The 26,922-nt window shown below is 36.3% G+C and overlaps 1 protein-coding gene across 1 annotated transcript in view; it reads right to left on the bottom strand.

The window, feature by feature from the left end:
* Positions 1-9,853, bottom strand: part of LOC102230554 (F-actin-uncapping protein LRRC16A-like) — a 29,374-nt gene extending 19,521 nt beyond the window's left edge. Inside the window, exons 1-4 of the mRNA XM_023344934.1 lie at positions 9,624-9,853; positions 9,431-9,527; positions 5,534-5,631; positions 297-347 (exon numbers count right to left, since the gene is read on the bottom strand). Of these exons, the coding sequence (XP_023200702.1) occupies positions 297-347; positions 5,534-5,631; positions 9,431-9,470 (189 nt within the window). The 5' untranslated portion in view covers positions 9,471-9,527; positions 9,624-9,853. The remainder of the gene's footprint in view (positions 1-296; positions 348-5,533; positions 5,632-9,430; positions 9,528-9,623) is intronic.
* Positions 9,854-26,922: the final 17,069 nt, after the last annotated feature.

Genomic DNA, 26,922 nt, shown 5'->3' with positions numbered 1-26,922 from the left:
TTTCATCTGTTTATTTGTAGAACAAATTATTTAAAATAAATAATTTAAACGTTATACAAATAAAGTAATTCTGCAGTTTAACCAACTGCTTTGTCGCCCACCTGTTGATGTTTTGCAGGTACCTTATTTAGATACCTACAACAGCTCAGCTTGTCAGAATGACACAATGAATAAACATATACAGTAAATACTGCAGAGAAAGGAAAAATAAAATCATTGACTTAAACTTATTCTAAACAAAACCATGTGGATTTATTAAAATAAATTCTCATACATGTAGAGAAAGTTCAACTAACCTTGGAAGGGACCCGTGCTGTCAGCAGATAGGCTCGATGTGATGCCAGCGCCTGCAGAAAGAGACAGAGATGTTCAAAAAAGGAGAGGAGTTTGGTTTACCATTGTTAGAAATTAGTTTTAATGTTTTACAATTAGATCACGGCAAAATAAAACTACATTACATCATCATTTAAGGAATATCTACAACAAATATGGGGAAAAAAGGACTGTAAGACATTATTATAATGTCCTACGCTTTAAACTACGGCTTAAAAAATTTGAAAGTTGAAATTTGTATTGTTTTATTTTATCCGATGCACATTCATGAGTTCTTACACATTTGCAAAGGCTAAGGTCAGAGGAAAAGTGAAGAAAATGTCAACTAAAATAAAAGGGCAGAAAATAAACCTGCTCACTTTCAGCCCACACATAGCCAGATAATTCCCTCCTCAGGTTACATACCAACACGTTAGCATTTTTCCCTTTGCAGAGAGCTGCAAAGTGTGTTGGCCTCTTAAGAGGGTTTTTAACGGAGTGTGATAATGATATATATTATCTGAAACTACGTGTTTAACCACAGAGTGAATGCATACTGTGGCTTCCCACTCAGCAAACACTGCGAAGTTTCATGCTGACAAAATTAGCAACTTATTTTTACCCAAAATGTCTGACATTTTCTGTGAATTATTTTTGAATTGTGCAAGTTAATAGCAGTTGTGAGATTTTCTCTGTAATGATGTTGAAAGAAAATGATAGGGGGGGAATCCATGCTAAGTCAGCCATGGCTGACAGCAGGCTAAGCCAGCTGTGGCATTTACAGTAACTCATTGTGTAGCTGAGTGAGGTCTCTCCAGGTCACATCTGCTTAAGTCCAGTTTCCAGCAAATAAGATAGTGATTCCTCAGACAGGCACTCTTTCAGATAATGGCCTGTAGTGGTTCACCTTGAGAAGTCTGAAAATATCTGTGTTCAGGTGTTTTGCAGATGAGGGAATAGTAGTGTTGTGAGATTGTAGTCCAATGAATTCAAGCTGTCAGACCAAATAATAGGGCAGGGAGAGTCAGCTCTAGAACTCACCAAAATCAATGCTTCAAGTCTCTAGAAAAACTAACAAAAAAAACAAAAAAAAAAACAACTAAAGACTAAAACTAGAGGTGTCATTTTAAAAGCTTTTAAAAACCTTTTTTTTTGTTTTGTTTTAAACCAGATTTACTGTTATCTTTTAAATCACCCTTGCTTTAGACTTCCTGAAAGTTTCAGAGTTTTTCCAAAGGACAAATTTTTCCACTCATGTTTATTACAATCCTTATCTCTACCTTCAAAGGAGCAACTCTGTTAAAATAAAGTTAAGGTTAACACTGGCAAACAAATCATTTAAGCTTTGAAATGTTCTCAAATAAAAATACACATTGTTTTGTTTAAATATAACAGACCAAATTGTTCATATCAAATCACAAAGTTGTATGCGATTCTTGCACCAACATTTTGCTAGTATTTAAATTACAGCAGGTAATCTCAAAAGATACAAAGCTTTGTTAAAAATGTATATCAGTGTGATGTACAAAAAATAAGACTAACATACATTTTTTAATTCACCTTTAACAAATATTTTTTTAGAAGCACTCCTAAGTCCTAGGACTTAACTTCAACATTTGGGCTTTATTGCTGGCTGTCAGTGCACTACATCTTAACTTTGCAATATTTGCGCACTCTGCTAAATCCATGAGAAGGGGAGGACATCACTTGTCCACAGTCCTCTTTAAGTGACTCCACAGATTTTTGGGCAGATTTTGTTCTTAATTCTCGTTAGGCACTTCCAAAACTTCCGTTTTGGAAATAATACCTGTACTGGATAGATGGACCTCCCCTTTCTCTTAAGCTCTTCAGAAGACTCCTGAAAGTCAAAATGGTATTTGGAAATGTTCAGAACTCCATCCACCTTGACAAATCCCCTACTTTTTCCTTCCTTTTTTTTCCTGAACGTGTGCCTCCGAGCATAATGGTGATTCTTAAATATGCTGTGTTGTTTTAGTGTCCAATTCACATTTTGCAATTCCAGCAAAGTTCAAGTTTGGTTTCATCAGACTTTAATGCATTCTCCAACAAGATTTTGGGGTTTTTTTCTTGCCTGCAGGTTTTCTTTAAAGGAAAAAGCTCCTGTCTTACATGTCTTCTTCTTATCCCAGACGACATTGCAAACAGGACACAACCAGTACTTAGCAGAAAATTATGCAGTGTTGCCACTTGGCTGCCTCCTTCAACAGCTTCTGTTTTTTCCATTCATCAGTTTTAGAGAAACGTTTTTTCTGCTTTTGAGGCTTGTATATTAGAACATTAACAAAAGACCAATATGTTACACTGGTTCAAAAACTGAAACTAATTTCAAATGGAATCAGAAAATTCCCAAAGATGCATGAAGTACTGTAAAATGTCCTGGAAGGCTGCGCTGTACGGATTGATAAAACACAGTTCACCAATACCCACAGAGGAAATAGCTCTCCAGTTTATCACTGAATGTGGAAAGTTGACACTGGACCTCAAGTAACTTTAATTTTGTTGCTTTTTACCCTCCCTGTAGACTGTGGGAACTTGGTTTTCAAACGAAATTCAAGTGTAACTTATTTTAATAGATGACTTGGACCACTGACTAACAGTTTATTAATTTCTCTTCAAAGAAGCTTTTTACTTTCTCCTTGGTTTAGAATATACTATCAAAAATACTCAAAATAAGTGTGATACCCTATTCCATATATTACAGCACATTTATTGTAACCTTTCTCCTGACTGATACTTTAAATGCCATCCTTTTGTAATCTCTGCAAACTGTTTCTAAAGGATACAAAGAAGAAAATGGCAAGAAAATAATACATGGAGTTCATTTTTTGAAACCCAGATCCCAAAATACACAAAGGTGAACAATATGTTCAAAGTAATTGTATACAACGTTCTTCTCACAATCATTAACCAAAAAAATTACCCAGTTGAAGCACAAGAGGCTATTAAAATGTCTGCTCAGGCAGCTGAACTTTATTACAGTTTCAACAGTCACTATAATTGATGGCAGGGGTGAATTAAGAAAAAATGTTGTTGGTTTAAGGTTGTGCACATTTAAAGGACAAGGTTACTGCATCTCTTTAGGTTTTACACTCTCTCCACTAGTAATGGAAATATTAGTTACACTGGTTTATCGTTTTCTACTCAGCTCAGTTGTACACCTGGAAAACAGTTTTGTTTAGTATAATCTCTTTTTTAACTGCAGAAATACTGTACTTTAACAGTGTTGGAGCCTTTCGAGAGGGATAACCTATTCTGTTACTGCTGAGCCATGACGCCTTTAGTCGCGAAATCTGATCATGACTGAGCTTGCATCAGGATTTAGGGGAAAAGAAAGCTTGCCATCACTGGTTTTACATTTCTCCAATTGAAGTGGTACATTACTTTTCTGTGCTTGCCCCCATGTTTCCTTGCCATTGATTTCTAAAACTAAACAATTTATGTACTAATATATAAAGCAACATTATAAGTGATTTAGTTTAATTGAATGCACTACCTCCTGGGTTTTTAATGCTAGAAGCTACAGCTGTGGAATGCAGAATGAGTGTGTGTCCCAACACTCTGTGGCTCTGAGTGGGCTGCTCTAGTCAAGTCCTAACAGGAGCTGCTAAGCTTTGGTATGCGGACAATGCAATAATGTGCTAAAACTATTGAAACTTCAAAAATAAATTTTAATTGTACTTCTTTGGATAAAAAGAAATAATGGTCTAATTTACCAGATGCATGCATTATTTAAGTTTTCTGAAATATCCACATATTTCTAAAGATATTAACCAACATGCCTGCAGCTACATGAAACCAAATATCCTGGCAAAACAGTACCCAGACTCCACCACTGTGGGACTCTCTTCTGTGCTCACCGAGTTCTAACAATCCTTAGAATCTGCAGCTGAACAACCTTGAGAAGTCAGATAAGAATTGCACTTGCACACTCACTTTACTCCAAGTTTTCCTCTGTCTGCTTTTAGATTCCTCTATGGAAGAATAAAAGAACAAAAAAAACACAGATCTGGGATCTGGAGTTCAGAAAGCATGTTTCACTATGAGCATTAAAATAACTTTTAAACACAAACAGAGAGAACTGTATTTGACCTGAACAATTAACCACTGGAGTCTTTTCTCCAAGCCGGTAATAATGCCACTAGTAAGCTCAAACAGTTCGCTCACTAATAAAGTGTTGATCTGCCTCTGTTTGCTGTCGGTGAAAAATCAGAGAAGTTCTTTCAACAGTTTAACAAGAAAAAACATTTTGCACATAAAAAGCAAAGGATTAAATATCAGGAAAAAAATGACAGCATGGAGTCTCTGACCACAGCAATCTTAAAAGAATGGTGTCCAAACTTTTTGTCACAGGACAAAATTGTCAAATCTAAGGTGCTCATGGATAAAATAAATATTAAGAAACACAATAAAAATAACACAAAAATTTGGTTGTGATTTTTAATTTTTTTTGGATGAATAAAGTAGTCCAATTTTTTGTAGGAAAGGGATGTGAAAATGATTATAGATCCAAAAATAGTTTTATATGTTTGCCATATTAAAGAAAGGCACCAAATTTTCAAATGCTCTCAATTGAAAATAAACAAAGTGTCTATTCCATATCTAGTTCCGATTTGACGATCCCAAATACTTAAGATTTTAAAAAAATATATTGATGATTAAATGTTTCTAAGACTGAAACAGACCTTTTATTTTAACATCAAATAGGGATACTGAATGCAAACTTCAGGATCATTGGCCACAGTCACATTCTAAGCATCTTTCTTCATTCTTTGTTCTTCCATATTAACCCATATTAAACATAATCACTGAAAACTCATAGTGCCATCAGGTTTTCACCCAATCTTAAATAACTGAACTCAGTAAGAAGTACATACTCTGTCTTATGAAGTGTATGGTTTGGTTTTAGCATTTTCCTACCCAGACTTGTGTTAATTGTTTCAAATATAAAACTTATTATTTTTTATTTAATAAAACATAATAAGTATGTTTTATAAAGGTGAATAAATATTTAGCTGCTCCTGGTCATGCAGCAACATGCCCACACTAACAAAATGCACTGGTTTCTTTCGGTTTAGAATATCCTACTATCAGGTAGAACATTTTACATGAAAAACTCATGATGTTCCAACATGATATGTCTGAGTCTACTGACATCACTTACACAAGATTTACTACAGAAATCTGAGCAGCTCTCACTTACCAGAACTCTGTTCTCCACCTTGTCACCTTTGACCTCCAGCTGGACTTTACGTCTCAGGGCAAGTTTCACCTTTCGGCCCACCGCCTCCCGCACACTCTCTACAGCACACGGTAGAAAAGGGACAAGAAAGACCAATTAACACAATGACAGCCACAGGAAGGTCACATTACAACTAATTCACAATGGCAATGTGTGGAGGTGGATGGAGGAGGGTCGATGTCACAGCCTGAAGCACTGGTCGCTGGATAATCTTGCTGTATTTAACTCTGGCTGAGCCATAAAAGCACAGCCTCAAGCTAATGGAGATATTTAAAGGGAAACCGATTTAATCTTTAACCAAGATTCCAACATAAGATTTAAATTCATGATTTTATGATGTTTGTTTTTCTAAGCTTTTCAGCTCTATTCTCAGAGTGCAAACTTTTTATGATCTCATTCTTTATTCAGTTTTGCGTCTGTTTGTTTAACTGCTCCCCACACTATCCCTCAAATGCTGCCATATTCAGATGCTTCCTATTTAAACCAAAGTTCAGTAACAAACCTTTGGGTTTTTTTAATAAATAAAATGTACTGAAACACAAAGCAGGTGCAGAGGCAAGAGGGTGTCTTTGTGGGCCAAAGACGACAGTGAGTTTTGCAGTGCAGACACACAGTCAGCAAATAAAGAGAGTAGAAAAACATCCTCTTACTTAGAGATCAGGAGGGCCAATTTCCTTTTAATTTGATTTGTCTAGTTGTTTAGGTGTATACCCCATCTACATATACAACTAGAAACATAAAACACAGCTTTCATTCCAAAGAGCCTTGTGTTTCCAAGGAAATGAGTCCATAGAAAACTATTTTAACAATTCTTGAGTTGAGGTATGGAAGAGTGGAAAACTTTGTTTCTGACCCAGCGGAAAAAAGATCAGAGGACAGATGGGGACCAAGAGAGAGAGGGGGAGGGTAAAAATTGTAGGCAGCATTAAAACTGTCAGCTAGAGAGCAGAAGAGAACGAATGAGAAAGATGATGCAGGAAAAAGAGAAAATCAACAGAGGGCTGAAGAACAGACAAAATGTGGTACGGTTCAAGTGGAATGTGTGTTGTGAGAATAATGAGGCAGGAGAACTTGGGCCCGCCTTCATGACATCATGCCAAACTCCTCCTCTCCTAAGCCAGACACATGATGAGGTCATGTGGAGGATGAAAACATTACAGCATGAAGGAGCGTAGAGGCTGATCAGAAACACATGGGCATCTCTTCTAATATGAGGAGCCATGAATAGTTTATGACAATCTGTGAAAAAGTTCAGTGTTTGCTCTCAAATGTATCAAGCTACTTCTCAAGAGAGTCAAATAATAAGAAACATTTTCAAGTTTCTTAAGACGAATTTAATAGCCGGTAGCAGAATTACTCTGAGACCACTACGATGACCCAACCCAGGGTTAAAAACACAGAACATGATGTTGCAGTATTACTGATTGACCAGATTCAAGTTGAACCCATGCAAAGAAATCATAATTTCCCATTTATGCTTCTATACAAACAGGTATCAAAGTGTGCACTTCAATAGTCGGTTAGTGTTATGGAATCAAAAGAGAGCAAACGCTGATGTCAAGATCATCATGCTCCTTCATGCATTGTTCTGTTAACCCTTAACATTTGTCAACGGTCTGTTGACAACAGTGCCTGACAATGTTATTCATTTTGCCATTTTACAACCATGAGGTTTAATCTCCCTTTCTGGAATTGTATTTTATTGATCAAGAGAAAGCAGTAGCAAAAATAGATTCAACAGGCCAATTTTCTTTTTTGGAATGCAGAAAATGCAAAACATCTGTCCAAATGTTGCATTTAAGCAATGCTTTGAGTTTGTGACATATGGCAACAGTAATATCCCAATGAGGATTGCTATTTGATATATTGTGCAGCTCTAGTGTAGATCAGAGCATGTGGCAGCAGGGATCATAGGGCAAAGACGATAGTGTATACATACACAAGAAAAATCTTGCAGCTGTAACTGCAGTGGGAATTGATTCTACAAAGTACTAACATCAGAATGCTAAATACAAATTGCTCTTATGTCCTACTTTGGACATAATCAAAACCATCAAATAAAATCCCAATACGTTGCATTGAAGTTTGCTGTACTTAGTTGTATTATGTCAAATTTGAAAACCTTCAAGAGATAGAGGAGTAGGGTGCACCGATTTATCGGCCAACTGATTTATCAGTGCCAATCTCCTTAATTTTGGGGGATCAGTGATTGACCAATACTTACACATGAAGCTGATCTTATCTACCTCAGCAAAGGTCTAAAAATCAACCACTGTCCTCCTCTGCTCTCCCATGAGAGAAGTTTGACTGATAGACTGGCCCACCAGGTCATGTTTATACGTTTGCAGTTTATAATAGTCGACTATTGACAAGTCAGCGACTTTCTTGCTATATTTAGCAACATTTCAGATAAAAAAAATGATGTTGGCCAAAATCTGAATTGGAACGTCATACTTCAAAAGATTGGCGGTCAACCAGAAAATCAGAGTACCCCTAGATAGGAGTATTGTTACAAGGCATAACTGTATGTAATGCTAGCATGTGCAATGCTTTTGCAGTTTTCTGTCAAACTTGAGGAAAGACTTAAGGGAAAATATGCATATGTGAGAAGTCCAACTTAGTGACAAGGATTTAGGTCTGTATACCAAGGCTACTCTCTTCAATTCCCCTATTGTTTAAATGTTTTATTAGATCAGCATCACAGCACAAAAATTGTAAATCTGATGAGTTGCTCATGTCAGTTTTTAATTACTGATGATAAGCAGCGTCAGGCCATTCTGACCTATTCCACTGGTAACAAAAAGATCCATTCATCACTCCATCCAGAGAAATACAGTGTGAGATTGAGCTGTAGACAGCATAACAGACAGCACGGGGTCATGAGTCAGCTTCACAGATTTAGTTTCATAACCGCCATATGGATGAAATAGATGCATACACTGAATCCTAAGAGCATCTGGACGCAAGGTTTCAATTTTGCAAATAGAAAAAACGTTGATATTTTAAAAGCATTTGTTTTATCTATCAAAATGTGTATTGATTTAGTATCTGTGTCACATAGGAAGATTAATTCAACAAGAAGTGGGCTAAAACTTCAGATCCCAACAACTTTAGTCCAATGTTATGCAACTCCACAGGTCAAACTTATGTTTAAATACTATCAAGAGGAAAATGTTTGGGTTACTTTTTGCTGCAAATTTGCAATGATTTACTGTTCTTTTTGAGGCTCAATCATCCAGGCAGTCTGTGTTGATAATATCTCACAATCCAAAGGAATTTCACAGGGCACACCCCTTTCCCAAAGCCCTTGCTTCACTCCTTCAGATAAGGAAGTTGGAGAGGAGAAACTTTTAGGTAGCCAACCAAACCCCAAGGGTATGAAAATAACTTTTCACTGAAAGGCAGAAAAAGTTGAGAAAAAAAACGTGAAACAAGGATTTTTTCCCCCCCCTTTAGTATATAATCATTGTATTCTTCATCCTTTGAATGCAGTGTTATGATTTGTGTTTGTTAATATGTGACACTAAACAACATGCACATCCTATTTTATTTTTTTTTCTCATTCTGTTCATCATGAGTTTCTGGTAACTGTTTTAAACCTAAAAGCATTTGCTTCTCATAAATACATAACATTTCAACATCATTAATTTATATTTATATTTTAAGTTTTGATCGAGAGAAAATATTTAACTTTAGAACAAAGTAAAACTTTAAAGAGATTTGCTATTATTTGTCCAAAATTTCTCTGACTCTTGATGTTTTGTTTTGTTACACTGTTTTGTTAGAAATCTAACACAACCCTCTCTCTAATAAAGTGACGTTTAAGTGTGGCAGTGTGGCTCACGAAGTTCAACTTACCGAACAGCTCGTTGGAAATGTTTGTTTTCTCCTCCGTCATGATTTCTTCTGTCGAGGTAAATACCGAACTTCAGGCCGGTGACGAAGAAAATAGAAGCTAGACAAAAGTAGCCGAAGACGGACCTTCAACCAAAGTCGGCTGTAAACGGAGTAAGCCCCGTTTTCTTTGGTTACCTGTCGACACGCTGCTTACCTAATGACTGCTCCTGTCCGCTATCATCCCTGCAAGACTGATACTCACAACGCAATTCACATTTGAATTACAACAGTGGGGAGAAGTTTAAAAGGGGTGAAGACGTACATGAAAGATGCTTTTCATATCAGACTTGTATGAAGAAGTGTCGACAGTCGGCGCGTGTACGAAAACAAATCACGCAGACACACTTCTTCACTCTTGCAAACTTCAGGGAGACCTCTCCTTTCTTTTTCCGTCCACTCGGTTTGTTTATGCTGATAAGAATGGAAGAACAGGGACACCTGGCGGTCATTTCTGTGAATAACAAGATATTATGGAACAGAAAAGACGAATCTTTTACTGTCGTAACAGTGGAAAAATTCAAATTGAATATATTTGGGGCCTTCTTTTGTCAGAACTGTCAAACATGTTATTTACGGAAGGCTCATAGTCAGACACTAATTCACAATATATTAGAGTGCATATAGGTAAATTTCTTTTCAATAATGTATGTATTTCCTAATATAATAAGTTTATTTCTAACAACTATTTCTTTGATCATGGTTTATAACTTTTTGATTTTTTATGTTCTTAAAATATACTTTTCTTTGCTTTTTATGCCATTCATTTATTTATTTGGTTTTTACCATAATTTTAAGGCAAAACCATAGAATTATGTAAAATATTGCGTAAGTTATGGTGCTGTTTGTCTTTCTTGACAATCACAGTCCCAGTATATTGATTTGTAGATACATGTAGGGCTGTTAAGTGGAACAGCAAGAAGATTCTGTGTTTGAACTCTGCATGTTTGTGTGTTTTTGTCAGTGCATGTATGGGTTGTCTTCTCCTGCTTTCTTTTGTGGTTCAAAAACATGATTGTTGAGAAATTGAGGCATGTGTGACATGCATGTTTGTTTGCGCAGTTTTTGTGTTACCTTGTGATGGTGTGATGATCTGCCCAGATTGAACCAACTGAGCGTCAGATGTAGACACCAGTCCATTGTGTTCCTGTAAACTTTGAGATGGAATAGACAAGTCTTGACTGTTGACATGCATACATACAAATATTGTCTGGATTACATTTAATCACTAGAAGGAGAGAAAGTGCATTGGCTATTCCTTCAAGAGTAGGTACAGTCCAACTGCACTTTTAGCTTAAAATTTAAAGAAAAAATAATACTTAAGTGAATGAAACTTCATTCAGTTAAAAAAAAATAACTGAGGGATTTATTTATTATTTATTTATGTCATTATTTATACACAATTCTGTTTCATAAAATGGATGAATTTTATTTATTTAAAAAAAATTACAAGACAAAAGAGATGAGGTTTCTGTAATGCATTATCAGTGTTTCTTAAACATTTGTATTTTATATCTGACAGGACTGTCTAATGACATGATAGTGTTCTCTTAAGCTTGACAGAGTGTATTGCAACACTGCTGTGTACCTTGTGCCCATCTACTTGGTGTGTCTGACTGATTTAATCCCTAGATGGCGACAAAGTGTTCAAAATAATCTGTGCTCATTTGAACAGTTAAATCCGGGTTTGGGTTCATCATTGCAGTTACTCTTGCATTATTAATACCAGAGAAGCAGTTTTGAACACAAAATGTTACCCAAGTGTTTGCAGATGTTAAAAACTTCTATCCCATCTTTCACTGACATAACTAAAGTTAATAGTGTACAGAGAACAGAGCTGTTTCCTTTGATTGTTTGTGGTTTAGTTCTATTGACTTGGCTAATGTTAAGTCTCTCAATACAAATATCTTCACCTTCCTAAATAATGGAATACGTCATTTTTTTGCCTAAATAAATGTTTGCAAAAAAAGAAAAACGACCTTCTTTTTATTGCTTAAAGATGATTTTAAAAATAAAAATCATGTTTATTTATTTCATTTGACTCCAGACCTTGAAACTGTAAGAAAGTTGAAAGCCCAGACAGCTTAGCATTAGGAGCATTAGCAGTCAAGGTCAGCGGAAGATCAAGAAAATAGTGATTTCTTTTGTTCTGACAAAAGCAAACAGCACTGAAGTAAAACTTCTGCTGCATTCTGTTTGAAAGCAACAAACAAGCATTTGATAGTAGCTTCACATACTTACTAATCACAAGAGAAAGAAAAGCTTTTGTATTATTATACATTTTCTCTGAAAAATGATGCTCAAATATGTAATCATATGTGAACAACAGTTTTGGGGACTGTTGTCTGCTGCTTTCTTTTAGTTGGAGACCAGGCTCCATCTGGTCAAGTAAAAACAAATTGGTGTGTTTGACATTCTAAAAAATGACAATATGTCCACTTTTAGTTATCCACCAGACGGAGCCTGGAGACCACAATTACCTGGAGGGCGGGCCTGACTCCTGCACCTTTACACACTTGCTTTCTTTTAGTTGTCCACCAGATGGAGCCTGAGGACCACAATTACTTGGAGGGCGGGCCTGACTCCTGCACCTTCACACACCTGTAGCTTGTTTGCTGCAATCAGTGTTGAGTATAAGAGGAGCAGTCTGCCAGCACGTCAGCACCTGACTGTTAACCTATCTGGTTACCACTCTGAGAAAACCCTGCAAATTTCTAGCTAAAGCTTTTCTTTGTTCTGTTTCTAGAAATTCCCTTGTGGTTCCTTGGACCATTGCCTTCGTGTTGCCCAACAACCCAACCTCCTCAAGCAAACTCTCATGGACAAATCTTCTGGTTTTCTTCATCCACTGCTGGCAATGAACTGCTCCTCTTCATCCACTGCCTGTGAGTTTACCTGTCCAATGCAAGCCAAGACATTCTGTCAGCTCTCAGCTCCCTCTTTAGGACCAACCTAACCCCTGTCCCTACAGTAATTCCTCCCCTGGTGGATTTTTTTTCATTAATCCAGTAAGCTACCCAATCTGTCATTAGATTCCCAATACGGCGTACATACAGTATCTCGCCTCTGCTTTCATCTCTCCCTAGTGTCCTGGCAAGAACCCCTCTTTCTGTCATTTTTGTCACTTGTACAATAAATCACCCTATCTGATTTCCAAGTTTCCCTGCTGTGTTCTGTCCCTGGTGTGTTCTGAAATAACCCATCATGTTGGAGGCAAGATGCCTCCAACATGATGGGTTATTTCCATAATAGGATTTCTATAAACTTCCCTCCAGTTAGTGTGTATTGTTTCTCACAAATGACTCATCCTCATCATAGGTAATGCATTCTTGAATGGTTCTTGAGTTACTGACAGCTTGGATGTTAAAAAATGAGTGTTAAAAAAGTAATGAGTTGAATAATGGGAAACCCTTTTCAAGGGACCAGATGCATGGGTGCAACATTTCCTGTCCCTTGCAAGATATTTGCATTCAAATAACATAACACCAATGGGTTACTGTGCTGGACAGAAGAAACAATCTAACTTTGTGTCTCACTCAAAGCTTTGATGCAGTCATTGGTGTGGTGCCCCATATGCTATTTTCCTTACTGGAAAATTGCATAGCACTACCTTGTGACAGCATTCCCTACTTCCTGTAAGAAAAAAGTACCTATATTCAAAAAGGCTGGTTGGGAGGAAGACTTACAAAGCACAGGATCCACTGCCTTGCAGAAGTGTCCCTACCCCTGGGACTTTTTTATATTTTATGATGGGAGGCAGTCTGTCTTTCAAATGACTTGGGAGGGGCGGTAAAAAAAGAATAATGTTACAACCTTGCTGCAGGGACTTTCTGTAGACAAATGCAAGGTACCGCATGCTTATACAATACAAGAAAAATTACTCGTATTCAGAAACTCTCCAGGGTTTTGGTTTCTTATGTTGCTTAGAGATGGTAAATATTTCCAAACATTTGACACAGGTGTTCCACGGAGAGAAACATTAGAGCGTCTTGTTTTCAAATGTTAATATCCAAAAAGAAAAAGGTCAAATGAACAAATATGGCACAAAAAACTGAAACAACATAAAAAAACTAAGTTTGTCAATTTTTTGATACCTAAAGACTACTTTATCCTTAGTTTTCCCAAAATTTTTGTTAAATGATTGAAATGACTGGTAAAACTTTTTCTTTTTTTCTTTTCTCTTTCTAATTTCCTTGACATTTTCTCAAACTCTGTAGTGTATAAGTGTATGACTGTGTGTTGAGATGAATAGTCATAATGGTGACAAATATAGTTACGGTTTAAAAATCACCTTTCGTCAAAGCGTAGACAAGTGCAAAACCATGACTTAGACTGCAGCTTAGTCATTTAATTTGGTAAGAGGACATTTATCTGTATGAAGCTGTTTGGTTAATCATTACTTGTCAGTGAGATCAACGCTATGATTCACTTATTGTCATAACACTCTGCAGTACAGACCCTATTGAAGAGAATGATGTCAGCATAAGTTTCACAATGTGGTTGTACAGAAAATGAATGGTTTGGCATTAGCCTGTCTGTGGGCTGTGTCTCTTTTCACTTTTTATGCTCTGTCACAGGCTCCAAATTCCCACAGGACTGACACACAAGCCCTGAAGTGAAAGAAAAAAAAAACAAAACAGATGGATGGAGTACTCCATAATTGGATTCACTGCCTAATGGCTTTCATTAGGCATATACAACCAAGAAGACTAAAGAATCTATTGCTGAGATGTTAGTTTTGGGAAAAGTAACAATAGTTTGTGATAAACCTCAAAGATCAAATCCCATCCATTATTGAATTACATTCTTCCCACTGGGTTGCCTGTTTAAAACCATTGTGTCCGTCATTTGTACTCAGATGACAATGAAGTTTGCAGTTGTGATCAGACATTTACCGAAACACAGCGTGGGTATAATTATTTCTTTGAATGGTAAAAAACAGAAGATAATTGTACAACAATTATCTATAATTCTCAAACACACATTAGACACTTTCTTTGGTACACTTTGCTAGTAAGGGTTGAATCCACATTTCCCGTCACAACTGCCTTAATCATTTGTGATTAAATTTCTTTTTGCCACCCGTGATGCTAATCTTCTATTCCACCACATCCCAACACTACTGGTTTGGTGAATGTGGAGGAGTATGGTGGCTGTGAAGAACACTTAACTCAGTGATGTTTAAGTCATCAATTTGAGTGAATTTTCAGCCTTGTGATAAAGATGCATTACCTTATAATGAGTACACAGTGGTGTACAGCAATACATACAATACTCAAGTATGCTGTAGCACTTAAATAATGCTCAGTTGATACTAAATTGACACAGAAATGCCAGGAAAATATCCCCCACACTACCACAGCACTACCAGAACCCAAAACCATTGATATAAGGCAGGATGGATCAGTGCTTTCTTGATGTTTATACTAAATTCTAACCCTATCATCTGAGTATTGCAGCTGAAACTGAGACCTATTGGACAAGGCAATAGTTTTCCAATCTTTGGTCCATTTTGCAGAGTTTGTGAGAATTGTAGTTTAGTTTCCCGTTGCTTAGCTACTGGTGTGGCATCTGGTGTAGTCCTCCGCTGCTGTAGTCGATCTGCTTCAGCGTTTGAAATGCTTTGCTGCTAGTGTGTTTATGTCTTTAAAGATCTTCTTGTTTTTCTTTTTTTTCTTTGTCACTAAACAAAGTGTCACTAAACTAGGGCTTTTAAAAAGTCCCAGTAAAACTTCCAGCTTCTCCACCCAATCCCACAACTTTCAAATGGAGATTGTCTCATAAACACAACAGCCTGGCACAAAAAAAGATTGTGTTTTTTCATATGTCTATGGATTCATGCACCTCTGGGTTTTCCCTTGTGCACCAAAACAGAAAGACATTTGAATTATGTTCATAAACCTTTTTATGCCATGACTTGTAAACTGCAGTGGCATTGCAGGACATATCCGGTTCACAGGATTTTGTGTTCAAGCAGGTTTGAAAGGCAAATTAGAGGTGATGTTTTTGCATAGAGAGGACACAGATTAAAGATATACATAGGAAGTGTTCATAAGTTACAGGTTGGTGAATGTTTAAAATTAACAGGACGACTAAAGTCCAACATTTCTTGCAACAATCATCTCCACATATCTTCAGAAAGAAAAAAACAGACTTAAAGATGGATAAAAAAATTATGTGGATGAATTGTAATTGATATTTATCCTGCTAGAACATGATGTGAAGTTAAATGTCTTAGTTGCTTATTGTTAATTCTGGTTAATCTTACAGTAGCAATAGGTTATGGTAAAAAGTCTATTTTTAGGGAAGCTGAATTGGCGTCAGTGGAAACACATACACTCATTTGACTGACAAAATTTGGATGTCTGATTGCCCAGGTAAGGCTCTTCAAAGTTACTTTTCAGCAGAACAATCTAAGATTAACAGTCATGTTAGTTTACTTCCTGTAAATGTTTACCATCCAACAGTGGGCTCATTCACAATTTGGACAAGACCGCAAAAAAAGGGGACAGGCTTTTGAGGAAAAGCTTTGCTCACTACCAAAGTAGATCATACAGGAAGCAAAACACAGGTCAAAAAAGGAAAGCAAGTAGAACTCTGCATTTTCTGCACATGAAAATATTATAATTAACGAACTTGTTTTATTTATATGCCTAAAAACAATATAGTGTTTGTTACTTACATTTAAAAGCTGTTTTAATTCATTTTATTGATGTGGTCCATGTCTATGTAGAACTAAGGAAGGCAATGATTCACTTCTCATACATGTAATTGCCAGGTGGATAGGATCTTTAATTTTCATTTCCTCAATGAACATATGTTGTCCAAATAAAGACAAAAGTGCTAAAGATTCAAATCAGAACAGAGGTGGAATATTTTAGGTCTTAAACAGCAGAAAACTGCAATACAACTTAACAATAAGAGCTTAGTTTTTAAGACTAAATAAACATACATTTGTGTTTGAATTTAGTTGCTAGGAGGCCAATTTTTTTAAAATCAATTTTACAAACTGGAGGAAAATTCCTGGTATTTTTTTAGAAGTTAATTTATTTATTTAGGAAGTCATTCAGAGTTAGCTCAATATAAGAACTGTAAAAAGCACACACATTTAAGAGTGACATTTGGATGACATGCCTTTGTGAAATGATTTAGAATGCTGAGATATCCTAAAAGACCATTTTGTGGCCATACCAAAACACCTGGTGCCTGGGAACTTCAACCAAACAATCTATATTGTCACTGTGAGGGATTTACCCCCCCTCAACAGGTGTTGTTGTTTTTTTGTGCTTCCTGTATTGTTGCTTTATTTAATATTTTGTTTTGATCATCCTCTCTTTCCTTTGAGGTCATGTGCTGCCATGGAGGCGCGCCCATGAGCAGTGATGCCTAGGACCTGGTGTTTCCAATGTACCTTACTGGGAAGGTCCATTGTTTGAGAAGGAGAGATGTTTGTTTTATTTTTTGTTTGGTACCAGCTTATTTTTGTTCGTGTTAAATTGTTAGTTGTAATTCTGTGACTATTTGTTTAGGAATATTGTTTAGCACAAATGTTTGTTCTTTTGTTTACCTGGAAATGTAATTGTTGTCTCTGCCCCTTAATTAGTCCTGGCCATGCTTTAAAAGCCAGGTGGTTTGAATCAGAGAGGTGGCTCCCTCTTGTTTGGAATGTTTGTCAGTTTGAAAATGGTCATGTAATGTGCAAAGAACGGATATAAAGAAAAGTTTAGAGCTCTATAATGGCTGGACTTGTCTGATTTTGGATCGCAAACCAACAGTCACGCAAAAAGAAAACTAAACACAACATACTCTTGTACATGGCATTCAGTAGACACTAGTCTTCCTGTGGAGTAGGGCTCCTAGCTGTGGAGAGATGTGCCCTCCTTATAATTGCACAGCTAGGCTGGATACTGGGAGAACTTAAGTGAAATTGAGTTTTTAAGCCTGCTTTTTTTAATCCAAAATTTGTGACGTTGTTAAATAAAATTGTTATCTGATGTGTCAGGGTCCGACTGAGACAGTTGCCAGAGCAGAGCAGAGCTGTGTCATAAAAGAAATGTAGTCTCCATTAGCTAATTATACTTTTGATTTGATGAAATGACAAAAAGTGCAAAGCAACAATTTCTTACTGACATATCAATAGCAGTCCTATTGGATTTTAATGTTGAGATTGGTGTAAAACGCCAGATTTTCCAACTCACTAGTAAATTAGAGTGAGTCATATTTAAAGACGGACATTTGTGCCATCATCATTGATAAATAAGCTGTTTTGTTTTCTTTATTGTGCAGTATTTCTGATAGCAATATTGCATTGTTGGGGCTTACAAGCAGCTTCAATCTGCTTTGACAAAATTTACTAGGTCTGTTTTTATCTGCTTTGTTGGGTAGGAGTGTTACTACAGTAACCGGTTACTATAGTAACCTGATACATTTAGGTTATGACCAAATGTTTCTCTAGACAGTGTCTCCTTGTGTATGTTGAACTGGATTTGCATTGTGTAAATATGGTGTCTGTGCTGGCATCAAAGGAAATGTGGGTTGGGTTTTTCTACTTTTAATGTTTTAAGAGCTGTGCATGAACATTAGCAACAAAAAAATACTCGCATGAAAACCAATTAGATTTAAATTGCAGCAATTCATGAATGGTAGTGTGTAATGGTATGTAATGGCCAAACTGTAAAACTTCACCTGAGCTCAGTGTTATATCGTTTCCATTCTTTTTTTATATACTATAGTCATTCTGATTATATTCACAGAAATGGTGGTTCATCCTCTCACATGCAACCTGGTTCATTATCATGTGACATTTAAAGGAAATAAAAATTAATTATATGCCATGTGTTTAAGTCTTGTAATAAAAAAATCTGATGTCCACTGATTGTCTTCTTGTGCAGGAGGAAAAAGATAAAAGTGAAAGTTTTGTAATGTGTGTATCCTATTAAATCTAGAGCAGACTAACACGGACCAGACCATTTTGTTTATTTGCCTAGAGCCTGACCAGGTCATGAGTTTATGAGTAGACCCCTTGAAGTCTGTGATTTTTTTTTTTTTAAATGTTGAACTTATCTTTTATTCAGCAGAAGGTTCCCAAACTCTGGAAAGAATCTATAATTATTCTAGTGGTAAAAAACAAACAAAAAAGCTTTTCAAAAGAGTCGATGGCTTTGATATCTATTGTTATGAAATGGCCTTTAGAGGAGTGTTTGCTCAAGCATTTTAAGGGGGTGAAAAAGCCAATAGACAGCTTTTTATTTGGGTGTTTTATTTAAGCTTTTTATATGCAAGAGTTTGTTGACATCTATGTTGGCACCTTTATGACACCTTTTTGTTGGCTTGATGAAATTTATTTTAGACTATTCAATATGTAGGACAAATTTCAGTAAGGGTAAATAGCTTATTGACAGCGGTAACCCTGAATTGACCCGGAGGAATTCATCCACAGGATCAACTCAGGGTTGTGTCATCTCCCCCCTTTGTACATTTTATACACAAATAACCACAAGAGTGCCTATAAAAACAAGGACTTCCTCAAGTTTACAGACAACACTGTTTTTAGTCAGTCTGCCGCTCATGGTGGAGAGATTAAACATGGAGATATTCTTCTCTGCTTTTTGAAGTGGTGTGATGAACATTACATAAATAGACTTCATGCAGGAAAACCTTGCACCCTACTGAACCAACAAAAATCAAGAATCTAATGGAGACTCTGGATGATTTTCTGGGTTATTATTTTTATCCATTGTAACCTCTCTGATCTGAAACATTTAATTTTGACAGAAATGGCAAAAAGCATTTTAGCACCCTCTACAATTAATGGTAACCTTCTCAATCTCACAATTACCCTAATTAAACAGTCAAATTAACACTGAAATGGTTCATCAGACACAAAGTCAGCATTTTCTTCGGGTATTTTGGTAACCAGAAAAAAATCTTGAAAGCAAACCTTAAAACTAAAAAACGTAGATTTTTCTGCAGTTTTGTTTTGTTACAAAATACACATTTATTTTCCACTTCTTTAACAGAAGTGCCATTAAGTGTTTATAGCATGCTGGCTAAGCATTTAGGGTAAACTGAGTAGACTTTAGGTAAGAAACAAGAGCAGGAAATAAAAAGTCACGTGCTCAGAAGATACTGTGTAAAACCTGCTTTTGTGTTGCAAAGTAGGTTTGCAACACATAATGCAAAAATACACTGAGGTACTGTATAAAGAAAATGAAACCAAAATTCCTCTTTCGTTTCTGGCTTTGAGGCACTACCTTGTGGTTTGCATCCATGAAAAACACCTTATTAAACTAATGACGAGGTTCCAGTGTTTGCTGCTTAGGTGTGCCACAGACATAACCATAAAATGAAAGACATTACAAATAAAACATGTCATTGTCTGTATTCATCTGTTTCACCTCCTGTTTGGACTTTCCACTAAAAATTTTAAAATTTGTACAGCTTTTATTGAAGATGGTTTAAAACTAGTTAAATCAATGTATTATGTTTGTTTTATTTGAAACTTCCTTTTCTATCATATTATTGTCACCTTCCAAAAATAATTGAATCAGTCATTTTGTGTCAAACGTGACTTTTGTGGAAAAGATGACTTAGGCAAAATAAGATCACTTTTGACAAAACATGACTTAGGTCAATAGTTTGAAAAGGCGACGATTTATGGATATGTTCGAAATAAACTAACAAACTAAACAAAAATATTTATGTCTGACTTTGTTCTACTGCTTACATTTAGTTTATAAAATCTCTGTGATCTCACTTTTCTTGGAAATCCTGCTGCTTCAGCTTGGATGCACACACATTGAAACTGATGATTCAGAAAATGACTGCAAATGTCATGACTGAAATTCTTTATTGTACCTCTTCACCTAAGTCATTTCTCAGTAAGCCAAGGACAGTTCCAAGATGTCCCAATTCTTCCGAACACAACTCACAGTACTGCAGATTGCTAAAGATATTTCTGTTATGTTGTATTTCTTGCTTGGTGGATTTGAAGAACACTTAAAGGCAGACCCAGAACACCATGGCCCCTCTGGCCTTGGAATGAACCAAAATAAGCTACACAACGTTCACTGAGCAAGAGGTATCCAGGTTTCCCTTCTGATTCTGTTACCTATGTGACTCTATCTTGCATAAGTAGAAACAGAATGGGTACATGGATGGTTAGTTTTCTATGCCACAGAAAGAATTTTTGTGCAGAGTTGATTTCTTTTCTCCTAAAATAACTCCATTCTTTAAAATGTCAAATTCATAACTTGTTGAGCTGATTGCTTGTTTGCCTGGCTGTCAAGTAATTTTCCGCTTTTAAAAGCTGTCAAGCTTCTAAGTTATTTATGACGCAAATTTTTGACTATGTGTTTGGTGGAAAGAAAATCTGGGACAGATAGACAAGCAAATTGTAAGCACTCTAAGAGTAATTGTAGGTAATGGTGCTAAATGAGCATGTTTCTTTGGTTTTAGGGAATCTGTAATTTATTCCATCACCTCCAATACTTACAATTGTGCTGAATGTAGTAGTTATACACCAAATATATTCTTTAAAATACAGTTGGGGATTTTTAAAACTCATACTTTATTTCTTCTTGCCTAATTCAAGATATTGTATATTGTCTTGTGACTTGGAGGAAATAATACCCTCCCCCCATTATGCTGACTCACTTTAATGACTTTCATTTTACTGTGTTGCAAAGTTTGACTGATCAGACTTTTTTTAAAAGAAATGGAAGAAAATATTTTAATACAATGAACAAACTTTAGAAGAATGAAAATTCTTTATATTATATTTATGATTTTTTTTCTTCAGAAAACTTGGATAACACAAACTTGTTTACCTGTACTGGTAAAATAAGGAATTAGAGTCAATAATCTTGTGACCTACATGGTGACAGTTATGAAATTAAAAATAACGTAACAGCATCAGTGTCAGAGTGGGAAGTCACTGAGAAGAGGAAACATTTACTGGCCACGAAATCATTCTAAATATGAGTGTTTGCTAACTACACGTGCCATGTGTGACTAAGCATTTGTCTGTATGAAATGTGAACTGTTACTAATAGAGTATTTTTTAGAATTGTATAGCTCAAAATTATTCAAAATTATCTTCAAAGAGTGAGTGAAGAGAGTGTTTTTTTTCATTTCTATTTTTATTTAACTCATATAAAAGAAATGTAGAAAACTATTTGTACTATTTGTAATATTTAACAAAATAAATATCTTAATTTGAAGAACATCAATCGCATTGCTGACCAGGGTTTTGCATGGATTCCATTTTCTTATTTGAGTTTTGCTGATATTTTGATGATGGGTTTATAAATCTTTGAGTTTTGAAGGCCTCATTGTCATCACCCTAGTTTTTAAATCCCTCCACAGATACTCCATTTGACTGAAGTCAGAACTTTGACTGAACCACTCCAAAACTTTAAGGTCACTTCAAATCAAAATAAGCATTTTCATAAAATTCTAAATAAAAGTAAAATATGAACTGGATAAGTTTCTTTATAAAATATAGAGACATAAGGAGAAGCCGAATCAATTTGGAAATTATTTGCTTCAGCACTGCTAACTCGTTTAATCCCACCAGCAACAATTGTTGCCAGACACTTTTTTTAAGTTCTGGAAGCTCTGAAAGTGTTATTTTGTCATTTAGCAGCTAATTGAAGTTTTAAAATAAAATAATAGATTGTATACTCTAAGCAACATCAATGTCATGTAGGTAGAGTGAATGATCACATGATCATTCACAGAGCACTTTTCTTCATTCCTTCCTAGATGTCTGTCTCAAACTTATACAAGAAGTCAGTAAAATATTTAATAAATAAATATGTAACTAAAATATGCATGTAAAAAATGCATGCACTTACTGTATTTTGCAGGAGAAATTTGGGATTAAGTTGGTATTTATTAATTATTTTGATGATGGTATTTAACAAAATATAATGTTTGCTGCTTGTTTCTCAATTAGTGATTATATGATGTTATTTTGTGTAAAGCACTTGTTGCTGAAAAATGCTAAACACATAAACTTGACTTGACTTGACTTAATGGATGTCTTCATGCTGAAGCTAGTGCTAAAGGTATTTTAACAATTTTCATGTGAGGCTGGTGTAGATCGTTTACAGTTAGGAAGCCATTCTTCTGGTCAGAAACATGCTTCAGGATATTCCTGTTTCCTTTTCTCTGAAAATGTTCTGCTTCCTTTAACAGAGAGATGGTTTACAAGAAGTGCTGAGGAGATGGAATGTAAACAGGTTTAAAGTTCGGAAGGAGGAAAAGGAAAGAAACAATAGCTAAAAAATGTTTTTAATCATAAGCAGTAGCTTTGTTACTGGTTTGATTCCTAATCTAATGAAGCATTTGTGGAGTATGTTGATCAAACAAGCTGAGAAAGTCCACCACAATTCAATGTGTTTGTCTATAAGATGTTGCTGCCAGATAACACAGGTCCCCTTAAAGTCCTACTGAGCTTGAAAGTCTTTAAAAGCAGGGCAAACAGTGGGTTTTAATAGAAAAAGAGTCCATAATATTTAAACTTTTAAATGTGCAGAATACTGATAATAAACAGATATTTTTTCATTAAATACAAAGAAAGTGCATTTAATAACTTTCTCAAATTATTTTGCGTGGAATGCAAGGAAAGCATGACTATTTTTATGTAGTTGATTTCATAAGCTGAATATTACAGCAGGAAAACCTTGGCCAAAAATACCAATGTATCTCTTGTAGTGGAAAATTATTATAAGGTAATATGTGCTAGTTATATTGCTATATGTTTATTTTAAATTCTTGTATATTTCTTGTACATGTATTAAGTTGGGAGTTGTTCTCCTACAGCTGGATGAGAACCGGACTGTCTCTCCACTTGTTTTGGATTCCTTATCCTAGAAAACGTATGTGTTGTCTCTGCCTGGCATAGGTTTCTCATTCAGAACTGCTTCATTACTGAATGTCTTACAGGCTCTCTGTATTGTGCACAATATATGAATAAACCTGATTGAGTGATTTTACCTGGCAGTGGTTGGTAATAATTTTTCCACAACACTCTGCAGTCAAAATAATTAAAAATCAAAATACTTAACATAACCTCAATTTATTTCTTCTAAAATGAAAAGCTAAAATGATTCCTACCCTTGCGTTTGTCTAACATATTATTACAGCTGTAAGTTTGATTTTGACACAAAGACTTAATCTAGTACTTAACATCAAATTAATAAACATGCTTATTGCACAAAATATTGCCTTTTTTGTTATTCTGTTCCTTATAAGGTAGTACAAAATAATTGTTTTTAACCAGCGTTGCATTGGTAATGTTGATAGCCGTGGTTTCCACATTATGGCTGTATGAGTTTCTTTGACTGGAATCATTTCTCAAGAGTTGTATTTATTTTTCTTGTCACTTAGAGAAAGGTATAGTAGGCTTCTTTCATCCAGCTGAGGGATGATGTGCAGTAGCAAACAGCTATGGCAAGTCCTACATTTATCTGGCATTCCTTTGAATAGGCATGAAAAGGGAAGAAATGATAGAGGGCAAAATTACACATAGCAAACTGGAGCAGGATTGCATAATCTAGAGAAGGTTTTGAGTAAATAAACACAGAACAAAAATGGCCAGAATAACCAAAATGAAACAGGATGTTAACAATAATAAACCAAACACAACTCTGAATTCAAAAAATATAACAGCCCAAAATTGATAAACAAAATCAAATGCATTACCGGTATGACTGTATAAACACATATGGAGTTTTGAAACCTGAGTGGACCTTAGGCTTACTGGCATTATTTTGACGTCTGTACAACGTCACTCGTTCAGCATAGTGTACACAGAAGCCTACAACTTCTGAATGTGGGAAAACTTTTAAGGATACTTTTTGAAAGCTGTACCTTTTAAAAATCAAGATGATAGAAATTCATATTTCTTATCCATCTTCATTTTTTTCATTGTACCATTTGTCAGAAATGATGTGAATGGGTTAAAAATGATCACTAGTGCATCAAGCATATTCTAAATTTGTAATAGTTATCTTTTATTAAGAATGGAAAAATAGTTATAAATCTGGTGTGTTTTGTTTTTTTTGTTGCTTAATTTATTTTTCTAAACATAAGGAAGTAAGTTCCAGCCTGCAGATTTATAAAAAATAGCTGAGACTATTCCTTATTTTAAATCATGAAAGTTTAAAGAATGAAATCTAAACATTTTGGTAATTTGATAAGATTCAAAGTAAAATACTTATATTAATATTGGTTTACTTGTAATAATATTTACACGAACATTTGTGGGAACAGTTACAAGAAAAACAAGTAACTGTAACTTTGGCATCAAATAATTAGAATCATGTATTATTCTTGGTTTCTTTTCAGAAAAACATCTGTAATAACTCACATTAAGATTATAATAAGTATAATTAATAAGTTATGGTTATAAAATCATAAATGAATGATAAATCAGAGAAGCTGAAGAAAATAAATGTGATATAAGTTATGGTTATAAAATTATAAATGAATGCTAAATCAAAGAAGCTAAAGAAAATAAATGTGATATAAATGTGATTTTGACATTGAACTTGAAATGGTGTAAAAGGTGTAACTGCAATTAAACATCACTGATATGTTGGAGGTAGAGAGTAGGTGAAAGGTGAAAGGCAAGGAACTAACAGGAGAGCAGAGATGATCAACGCCTTATTTAGAGAGTAGGTGAAAGGTTGTGCAGGCAATGGACATAGGAGGTTGAGCAACCCTGAGACATTAGCACAGACATCAGGAAATGTCTGTAAGACAGTGATGGATATGAGATCATCTGTCTAAGCAGTCAGAAACCCTATAAAAGGTGAGTGCAAAAGAGGAACCGTTCGTTGGATCCTCCGGGCAGCTTCGAGCCAAGAGATGGACAAAGAACTCTGCAGCTGAAGAAGAGCCGGGGCCACGGAGCCGAAGACTGTCCGGCCATGGGGACCAACCCGTCAGCCCCACAACCTGTGGCTTCAAATCGCACTTCTCTCATCGGCTGGGTTCAGACCCCAAAGACAAAGATGAAGACAAAGGCAAAGACAAAGAAGAAGAACTGGTGCCTTCCTTCCTGCCAGCACCAAGTCCTGTGTGACCTCACCATCCATGCGGAGAGGAGGCTCATCAGACCTACAGAGATTCCTGCCTTCGCTGATCAACGTCTTCCTCCTGCTGCAACACCTTCTTCATCATCAGACCTGCGGAGATCCTGGCCTTCATCGATCGGCGTCTTCCTCCTGCTGCAACACCTTCTTCATCATCAGACCTGCGGAGATCCTGGCCTTCATCGATCGGCGTCTTCCTCCTGCTGCAGCACCTTCTTCGTCGTCGTGCCAGGTCTGGGGTTCGAGGCGTCAAGCTCCGTCCGTCTCTCTCAAAGGTTCCTTTTTTTTTAGTTCTCAGTCAGCAGTAGGGAAAGACAGACTAGATGACTGATTTTACTTATTTGATTATTTCTGCTACTGAATTAAGCTGTACTGACCCTTGCAAAAATGCCTTACTAATAAAATATTTAGCATAAAGAAAATCTAAAAGATGTTGTGGACATTCAGTTAATGAGTCACCTTAAAGTTCTTTGATGGTTGTAAAATAGCTGTGATGTTTGATTCTGGAGAGGAAAAAGTTTAAAATGTTTTTAAGTTGCTGGTAGCCCAAATTTAAAACGTCATCCTTGGGACTCGCCCGAGTCACTAAAACCTACCTGGTTCAATAACAAATGCAAGTTGTAAAATAAGAGAACGAGCGACCGTTAACAGGTGTGCTCTGTGAAACTAGTTGGCTGTAGGCTGCTCAGTCTGGCTAATTCACAGAGGGAAGAAGGGTGAGACACCTGGATGTAGGCCGTTAAAAATCAGGTGAATCGTTTCTCGAAACCAGCTTAAACAGAGTTTACTTCAGTTCTGGACAGGGTAAATCCCGGCAGATTTAGGAAACTCAATTAACCCGTTAGATGGAGAGCTGGTAGCACATCTCCCCTCTCAGAAGAGGAAGCAGAGAGTGAGACAGTAGAGACAGAAAGGAGGGGGGGGGTGTTGCGCAACAACAAGTGGCGCCCAACGTGGGGCACGACTAACGAAGTAGGAGGGCCCTATGCCAAGTCAGTGAAAACAGATGTGAGACTCTGAATAGCTCACTTGGGTTACTAACTCTTAGGGAAAAGAGTTAGTGGTGACTGATAAGGCCATCAGTCACAACCCTCGCAGTAACTGTATAGCGTACAGGTGAGGGAAAGCTTCTACTGAGGATAGAATGACCGGATCCAGACAGTGAAGCTAGTAGCCAACATAGTCTAGACCCATCCCTGCTCAAGAGCGCAAAGAGAGGCTTTGGGGGATAGACAACTCGAACCGACGGAGAGACGGAGTGATGGATGATCACTTCGAGGAGGAAAATCTGGGGAAGAAACCGGAGGAAGCCGGCCGTCCAGATCGTTTGGAAAAGGAGGAGACCTCAACAGA

The sequence above is a fragment of the Xiphophorus maculatus genome, chromosome 13 (assembly GCF_002775205.1).
Source record: "Xiphophorus maculatus strain JP 163 A chromosome 13, X_maculatus-5.0-male, whole genome shotgun sequence".
In the NCBI taxonomy this organism is placed as follows: domain Eukaryota; kingdom Metazoa; phylum Chordata; class Actinopteri; order Cyprinodontiformes; family Poeciliidae; genus Xiphophorus; species Xiphophorus maculatus.
This window is presented reverse-complemented; position numbering and strand designations above follow the sequence as displayed.